Source organism: Suricata suricatta, chromosome 9, assembly GCF_006229205.1.
Source record: "Suricata suricatta isolate VVHF042 chromosome 9, meerkat_22Aug2017_6uvM2_HiC, whole genome shotgun sequence".
Taxonomy (NCBI): Eukaryota; Metazoa; Chordata; class Mammalia; order Carnivora; family Herpestidae; genus Suricata; species Suricata suricatta.
In genome coordinates, this window is record NC_043708.1 from 130,589,433 (window position 1) to 130,598,560 (window position 9,128).

Here is a 9,128-nt window from a genome sequence, read left to right on the forward strand (position 1 = left end):
GGACTTTACTGATAATGTCCTGATCCTGGTTTATCAATTGTAACCGATGTGCCATTGTAATATAAGATACTAAAACAGAACAAACAAGGGCTGGGGTATGTTTTGGAAACTCTTCACTATCTTTGCAGTTTTTCTGTGGAACTAAACCCGTTCAAAAATGAAAAGTCTCTCTTTAAAAAACACAGAAAAACTTCAGACATATAACTGACTATTGGTTTTTACCTATAAATGTAAAGAACTCATGTGCTGTGGACTGAGTGTGTGGGTTCCCTCAAAATCCATATGTTGAAACCTAATCCTCAATGTGATGGTATTAGGAGGCAGGGCCTTTGGAAGGAATTAGGTTGTGAGAGTCATGGAGGGGATTAGTGCCTTTGTCAAGGGGCCCCAGACAGCTCCCTCCTGGGTTCTCCCTGGGAGCCCATGGCAAGAGGATGGCCACCTCGGAACCAGGAAGAGAACCCTCACCAGCCACGGCATCTGCCTGCGCCTTCACCTTGAACTTCCAGTCTCCAGAACTAGGAGGAACAAATCTCTGTAGTTTATAAGCCACCCAGTCTGTGGTATTTTGCTATCGCCACCTGAAAGGACTCAGACATCATGCAGATTAATATGAAAATGGATATCAAACAAATGAAATAAACGAAGCCCATGAACAGATGTAGAAGAAGAAACCTGAAGAGCCAAGAGGACACGGGAAAAGATAATCTTCTCAGGACTAGAAAATGCCAATTAAATGACAGAGAGATACCATATCACGTGCCTCAGTCCCACAAACCGAGAATGAGCCCAGTTGTAGAGAAACAGGTGCTCCCATGCTTTGGCGGGAAGTGTACTTAGTACAAGGCTCGTCCGGGCCAGTGTGGCCGTGAGGGTGAAGGAATTCACATCCCTCCTCCAGCACCTCCACCTATAGGTATGCTCTCGGTGAGAAAACATCTTCCACAAGAACACACAGAGTCAGAAACTGCAAATGATTTAAATGTCCGTCCAAAGAAGAACAGGCAAAGGGATGCCCGGGTGGCTCAGTCAGTTGAGCATCTGACTCTTGATTTTGGCTCAGGTCCTGATCCCGGGTTGTGGGATCGAGCCCTGTGTCCATGCTCAGTGTGGAGCCTGTGTAAGACTCTCTCGCTCCCTCTGCCCCTCCCCTGCTCACAGGTGCACATGTGTGAATGCTCTTGCTCAGAAACAAGCAAATAAACAAATAAATGAAACAACTGCACGATGGAATGCTCAGATAATGAAATTTAAATGAATGAAACTGAGTTACGTAGCATATTAACCAATGCAAAGAATCTTCAAAACCCTAATTTTATACAAAAAACACGTTGCAAAATTTACAGGATATAACACAGTATGATATTTATCTAAACTTTAAACCATACAAAAGAATACTGTACAATGTTTATAGATATATAAACACGGGGGGGAAATATAAAAACACTCATGAACGTAAGACACCAAATTTCTTAACAATGGTGATCATGGGGCGCCTGGGTGGCTCAGTTAGTTGAGCGTCTGACTTCGGCTCAGGTCATGATCTCGCGGTTTGTGGGTTTGAACCCCGTATCAGGCTCTGTGCTGACAGCCCACAACCTGGAGCCTGCTTCAGATTCTGTGTGTCTCTCTCTCTCCCTGCCCCTCCCCTGCTTCTGAACTCTCTCAAAAATAAACATTAAAAAAAATCTAAAAATCGATGTCAATTGCTATGCTTTGGGAGGGAGAGGAATCTCATCCAGGGACACAGAGTGAATAATATTTAATCTATTTTAAAATCTGAAGTAAATATAGCCTAGCTTATGATGTTATAATGTCAGGTGCTCTGAATAGGGTTGTTGGTATTGTTCTCTATTCTCCACATATTTGATGTATTTCACAATGGAATGAAGAAGAAAGGAGACAGAACAATTGTTATTTGCAGATGATGGGATCACATAACAACAACAAAGGGAAACTGTGAGGACTAATAAAAGAGCTTAGTTAGATACCAAATAAACACCCCAAGATCAATAGGATTTCTATTTACTTGCAATAACCTGTGTAAATGTTTGATGGGGAGAAAGCAAGCCCATTCAGAAGCCAATTAAGTTATAGAATATCCTGGAAGAGTCTCCACAAAGAACTAGGCAGGACCTACATTAAATTACAAAATTTTACTGAGCAGTTTTTTCAACTCTGAGCCATGATGTATGTCGTGTGTGCGTGTGTGTGTGTGTGTGTGTGTGTGTGTGTGTATACATATATACATATGGTGCTCAGATATGGAATTGGAGGCTTACACAGGTCAAAGAGGGCTCAGCTCGTCTCTGATGCATAGACTTGGAACCCGGTCCCTTAAGCGACTTCCTCAGACCTAGAAGCCAGAAGGTACATTTACACATTTCCCACCCTTGGCAGCTTCATGGACCTTCACTGCCCTAAAGCAGACTCACCGCAGCTGAAGACATTTCTTAATCATGCCTCACCACAAGGCGCTTTGAACAGCGTGGGTAACACCACCTCAGTGTGACGCATGAAACCAACCTTCCCTTTTCTGCTACGCTGCCTGCCTTACTTCAGAGCTCAATCCCCTGACCTTTGTAAGGCAGCATCTCATTGTGGCTTTGATTTGTATCTCCCTGGCAATAAGTGATGTTGAGTATCTCTTCATGTGTCTGTTAGCCATCTGGATGTCTTCTTTGGAGAAATGTCTGTTCGTGTCTTCTGCCCAATTCCTTGCTGGATTCTTTGTTTTTTGGGTGTTGAGTTTGATAGCTGTTCTCCTATTTCCCCCCCTGGCTGATTGTCTTGTATAATCCCCTTCCCCCCTTCGTACCCTCCCAGAAACGAGACTAGGCAAGCAGAAATTCCTTCCCAAGCGGAGGGGGTGAGTTAACTAATTAATTAGTTTGCACATGCTCTGGGATAGAACACTATCCTGCTTTCAACTGACAATATGGGAAGCCTGGCCTGACATTTTGGCCCAGGGTTCAGAATATGAACTTTTTCTCTTGCCTTTCTTGCACTTCCCAGAAACTCATGAGTTCCCCAGCAAAAGCGGTGTGAGAACTCAGAGCCACCTGATCCCATTAGATGCACCAGGAGGCTGCAGACGGTGCTTGGGAAACAGGGGGACACTAATCTGTGTACTTTGGTTTCTTCTTAGTGCCAAAGACGGTCTTTCAGCAGGATGAAGTTCAGGTTTCAAGAGGTTCTCTTTTATTGATAAAGCCTGTGGGTTTCCCCATGTGTCATAGTCAACAAGGTGAATAAAATCTATCTAAATTTTAAATTAGCAAACTGTGGATGAAACCAGCAAAATGTGGATTGGAGAAATGTCCCACCCAAGTTAAAGAACTGCAGTTAACTAACTCTCCAAAGACTCTTAGGGGGTTTCAAAGATGAGGTGTTCTCTACCCTATCACCAGCAGGTGGCAGCAAAACTCAAGAAACCAGGGTCCTGCATTTCTCAGATCCGTTTCAAGGTTCCTAATCCTCCAAGTTTAAAAAAACACCCTTTTTGTTCAATTTGCAGGAAGTAAAAATTATGGGCTTCACGTGATAGTGGGCGTACTTTTAGGATCCACTGGTCAAAAAACCATATAAATGACAAGTTAAAATTAATTTCATTTTTCCTTTTGGGGCGCCTGGGTGGCTCAGTCAGTCGGGTGTCGGCTTTGGCTCAGGTCATGATCTCACGGTTTGTGGGTTTGAGCGCTGAGTTGGGCTCTGTGCTGACAGCTCAGAGCCTGGAGCCTGTCTTTGGATTCTGTATTTCCCTCTCCCTCTCACCCTCCCCTGCTCACGTTGTCTCGAGATCTTTCTCTCTCAAAAATAAATTAAAAAACATTTAAAAATTTTAATTCATTTCTCCTTTTAAAGGAATGATATTTTAACAATTACACAAAAATAGCCACATGCTCTTGAAATGTAGAAATATGGCAGCCTATCTGTGCATGTGGAATATTTACATCCATTCTCAATCCCAGGTAGGTCTACGCATTCTCAGACCCTTGACAAAACCGTGTGGTCCCCCACAGTCCTGGGTCCACAGGAGACCACTGCTTTCATGAACCCTTGCTTGCTTTTCACCCCCACCTGGAAGCTTGACAAGTTTCCAGAGGCTGAGAAAGGTTAAAAGAACAGAGTGGATCAGAAGTTCCCATTTTCTGTGTAGCTAAGTCTAAGAACTCCAAAACCAGCCAGCCTGTTGCAGACCATGAGGGCTCTGGCATGGCAATGAGCTTTCCAATGCAGAAGACAGCATGTAACACAGGGCCTCTGTGGGAACGGAGCTTCCCAGTGAGACAGTCCTGGAGTTGTCAGGGGTATGGGATTCGAGTCCGAACATTCTATGTGCGTGAGCTGTGTGATTTGGGTGAGCTACTCAGCCTCTCTGAGCTTCCGTATCCCCAAGCATAGTCCTTACCTCCTAGAGGGTTCCGTCATTCTTGTGAGGATTAAATGCAATAGTGTAGGGGCACCCTGGTGGCTCAATCGATTAGGCATCCAACTTAGGCTCAGGCTCAGATCTCAAGGCTTGTGGTTCGAGCCTCATGTCAGGCTCTGTGCTGACAGTTCAGAGCATGGAGCCTGCTTTGAATTCTGCGTCTCCCTGTCTCTCTGCCCCTCCCCTGCTTTTTCTCTCTCTCTCTCCCTCTCTCTCGAAAATAAACATTAAACAATAATAATAATAAATACATTATTAAATGCAATAGTCTATATAAGGTGCGTAAGGCAGCTGCTGGCACATAGAAATACTTTATAATGTTGGCTGTCGTGGTTATGATTATAAGCCTTGTTATCCATATGTCATATATTGTTATTATTACTAATATCACAATGGAGTATCAATGAACATTGGAGACCTCATAAATGAGGTCTTTTTTACGGAGTCAGTCTGTACAGGGAATGGTGTCACATCATGGGTGACATCTGGTCATCTTAATGTTCCTTAGTTTCCAACATTTCTGAAGAGTTCTAAAGCAAGGACAACATTCCTTCCTTGGCAATGTCAGCACAAAACTGCCTGACTTAACACCAAAGAGCCCCAAGAGTGAGAAATCCCAGGCTAACTGCCACCCATCCCAGCTGGCTGCCATTGCTTTCCTGGCCACTGTCAGCAGATTTCAGTGACTGAAGTGTCTGCATAGAGGCTGTGTGCACACAAGGGCCATGAACGTGTAGATGTTCATGACTGGACTTCCGCGTTTCAGCAGACATCATCTGTGAGGTGCCTGGGTGGCTGTCAGGGTCAACAACCAACTCCTGATTTTGGCTCAGGTCATGATCCCAAGGTCCCCAAGGTCATGAGATTGAGCCCTGTTGCAGGCTCTGCGCTGAGCATGGAGCCTGCCTGAGTTTTCTTTCTTTTAGGTTTTTAAGGTTTGTTTTTTTTTTAAGTTTACTTATCTTGAGAGAGACAATGACAGAGTGGAAGAGGGGCAGAGAGAGAGGGAGAGAGAGAATCCCAAGCAGGCTACACACTGCAGTGCAAAGCCTGATGAGGGGCTCAAACTCACGAAACTGTGAGATCATGACCTGAGCTGAAACCCAGAGTCGGACACTTAACTGACAGAGCCATCCAGGCACCCTGAGAGTCTCTCTCTTTCTCTCCCCCTCCCCTTATCTTTCTCAAAAAATAAATAAATTTTTAAAAACACATCATCTGAAAGTCTGGATTCCTTGTCTACTCATGTTTGGTCCTAACCTTCTTCCCCAAAGGTCTCATCTTTGTAGAAATAATATTCCCTCTTTCATCTCACACTCTCTGTCTCATCCTAAGTAACAGTGAAATTTTGCTAAGGGACAGCCTGTGAGAGCAATGTGGACTAGCCTGCGGAAAGACACCCTGTAACCCCCATGGACTTCACCCAGACATAGGCTCCTCCCCTAATGTGGCTGTCCGATGGCCAGGGCCACTTCTGTCAGACACCTCACTGGGCGCAGGGGCCGTGGGAGATCACACACCACAAGGGACATGTCTTGCTGTCAAATCTTGTGCAGAGGTGGTAAATATGGAGGAGTTGATGTCACTGACGCCGCACTACCTGGGTATTTCCGGGGCCACCGTGCGGCTGAATTTGGTGAGCTTGCGAAGTGCGATCCAGGGAGGCAAACAGGAGCAAATGTTCAGCCTCGTGAATAATGTGATCTGGGGTCACCTTTAATGTACTGTCCCAACTCATTTGGGAGCTGCAGAGACTGGCCTCAAAGAGGCATTCTGAAAGCCCAGTGGGGATGGGTGGGGGTTATCCATGTCACTGGTCCCAGGAATGGGAAAAGAAGTAAAAGGGATTGACGAGACGGCCCAACGATGATGTGGACTCTTCCAATACACCACTGACTTTGCCCCCAATGGGCAATAATACTCTTTACGGCAGGGGGCCATGCAGACCAACTGTCCGAGGTAATATTCGATGAAAGACTCATATAAGATGGCATTATATCAGTGTCCTGATTTGCTTCTAGAGAACTTCTAAAATCAAAGAAAAACCTCAAAAGCCAGAAGTTGGTTTGGTATAGAGATCTCAACCCTCTGGGCCTTCTCTCTAGGCAGGCATGGATAAGAGGCCACAGCCCTGTGGGCATCTCCATTAAAGAGGTGTGAGGTCTCTGGAAAAAGTGGTCTGATTGCCTCTCCTCAGTCAAAGGTCCCCATCCTCGGATGAACCAGCTCTGGCCCGGAGATTAGGGAGGACCAGAGGCCAGCACCGCACAGGGCCCCAGTACACCTCGTTGCATCTCCGGCAACAGTTTTATTCTGTGGTCCTATAATAGCCTCAGAGCTCACTCTCCCACCATATTGAATTCTCTTTCCAATGGCCCCTCTCCCAAGAATAGACTGTCACCCTGATCCAGGGAAAGCCCGAGATCTGTCACTTACTTGTCATTCACAAGTTTCCCGTGTTGGTGAATCTGATTCTCCATCGTGAAGTTGATGGTGGCGCCATACACGTGCTCACTGGTAAAAGTCCTCACTTTGGACTTGTAGTCTACGTCCTGAAAATACCGGATCATATCAGGGAACCAAACCGTCAGTCCATAGTAGCTGTAATGGAGAAGACAGCATATTCAAGCAGCAGCATATTCACAAACATATTCACGATCAGAGTCCACATCCCTAGGCAAGTGTAAATCAAGCTCATTTTACATGTATGAATACGGTTCATTATTAGAAGCTCTAATATTATCACTCATCATATGAACATCTCAGGAAAAAATCACAACCATCTCCATAGATGCTGAAAAGGCACTTAATTTTTTTTAAACATTTCATTCCTGATTTAAAACACACTAATAGATTGGGAACAGGTGGATGCTACATTAACATATAAGAAAACACACATCTCAGCTCAAAAAAGAAACAGCAAAGGCATTCCCACTAACGTCAGAAACAAGACCAGGACACCTATTATTACCAGCACTATTTAACACCACATCGTAGGGCTTAGCCAACTCAGGCAGGAGCAAAAACAGGAATCTAAAATTGTGAAGCAAGAGGTAAGACTACCTCCATTTGCAGATGATATAACTTTATACCTGCAAAACTCAAGATTGCCAACTCAAAAAACTGGCCACCGAATATTTTTTCAAAGATGCCCCATCCCACTAATAATCAAAATGCACATGAAAGCCTCACCATTATCATTTTCAACTACCAGATTCTCAAAAGACTGGAGTTTGCCAAAACACTGTTACTGAGGGTACAAGTGCTCTCAGACATCAGGGGGAAAATTGTACCATGCCGTATGGAGGAAGATTGGTCAATGTCTAAAAGAAGTTACTGATGGATTCACCCCTTTGGCTCCATAATCCCATGTCTAGAACCTATTCCATTGACAGCTTGCTCAAGTACAAAGTAGCCTGCAGGCACAATTACTTGTTGTGGTCTCGTTGGTAATAGCCCAAGTCTGAAGACTTCCCAAGAGTCTAGCACTAAGGCCCTTGTCAAATAAAGTGTGGTGCTACATTGTGTTCTATGCACATGTACTACACTGCTATAAAGAAAAATGAGGAAAATCTCAATTTACTGGGATGACAAATCCACTGAATATACTGTTGAGTGTGAAAATCAGATGTAGAATGTGTGTTCCTTTGAATAAGGAAATGAGCAAGAAATAAGAATGTGCAACTATGTATATACCTCTCTGTTGTTTCAACATTTGAAATGCATTACTTATTCAGCAAAATTACATCAGATACAAGTAAATACAAATAAGACCTACGTTAGAGCTATCAGAAAAATGAGTCCGAGTATCTACTATCTTTGGCTTCTGAAATGTTTCTCATTTCCATGGAGGAAGTGGAGGGCAATAGGGTCTGGCTTCCTCTCTAGCTTGACCTATTCGGGTCTCCATGAATAGGTATTGAGAGAAAGTAGGTCTCCCCATGTTCCTCCAGGAGTCAAAGATGCCAATAGACCCCAATTGATTTCCTTTGGGCACAAGTAGTGGTGAACAAAGCAATTTCACAGCCGGAAGCTTAAAATCTCATTGAAAGTTCTCTGCTGATAACAGCAATTTATTGAGCACTTATTAAGTGCCAGAAACGACTGCAAGCACTTTCTACATGCAGTAAATAGCCTCATAACACGGTAAACGGCTGAAGTGGCATAAAGAGGGTCGTTATATCTGGAGGGGCATGAAATGACAGGGGTGAGAACCTACCAGTTAAGAGAGAAGCCAGCTAATCACCAATCCTATTACATTGGATGTTCCTTATTGTGGGGGACATTACTGCAGTGTCTCACTGTTTTATCTATTTAATAATCACAGTGCATCTGATGGCTGCCTACTCAGCCCTCATTCCCTGCTTCTTCCTTAAGAGCAGAAACTAGATTTTGTTTCAGCAGCAATCATATCTTTAGCTCAGAGGCCAATCCTGACTCGTCTGAAATCCCTAAGAAATTACATCCCCTTTGCCAGTGATTAGTTTGGTACGAGGTGTGTGACACACATCTGGCTAGTGTAACAGAGAGAAAGGCTGCTGGGGAAGGGTGTGCTCCTGAGAAAGCTTTCCTTGCTGTTAAAAAGAGAAGCTCAGGGGCACCTGGGCAGCTCAGTCGGTTAAGCATCCGACTGGCTCAGGTCATGATCTTACAGTTCATGGGTTCGAGCCCTGCATCGGGTTCTGTGCTGACAGCT

The 9,128-nt window shown here is 44.4% G+C and overlaps 1 protein-coding gene across 4 annotated transcripts in view; it reads right to left on the bottom strand.

Annotated features, from left to right (window-relative positions):
- Positions 1 to 9,128, bottom strand: part of SV2B (synaptic vesicle glycoprotein 2B) — a 193,966-nt gene that overhangs the window by 23,345 nt on the left and 161,493 nt on the right. For all 4 annotated transcript variants that reach the window (XM_029952140.1, XM_029952139.1, XM_029952138.1 and 1 more), the window contains exon 9: positions 6,869 to 7,033. In XM_029952140.1, coding sequence (XP_029808000.1) covers positions 6,869 to 7,033 — 165 coding nt within the window. The remainder of the gene's footprint in view (positions 1 to 6,868; positions 7,034 to 9,128) is intronic.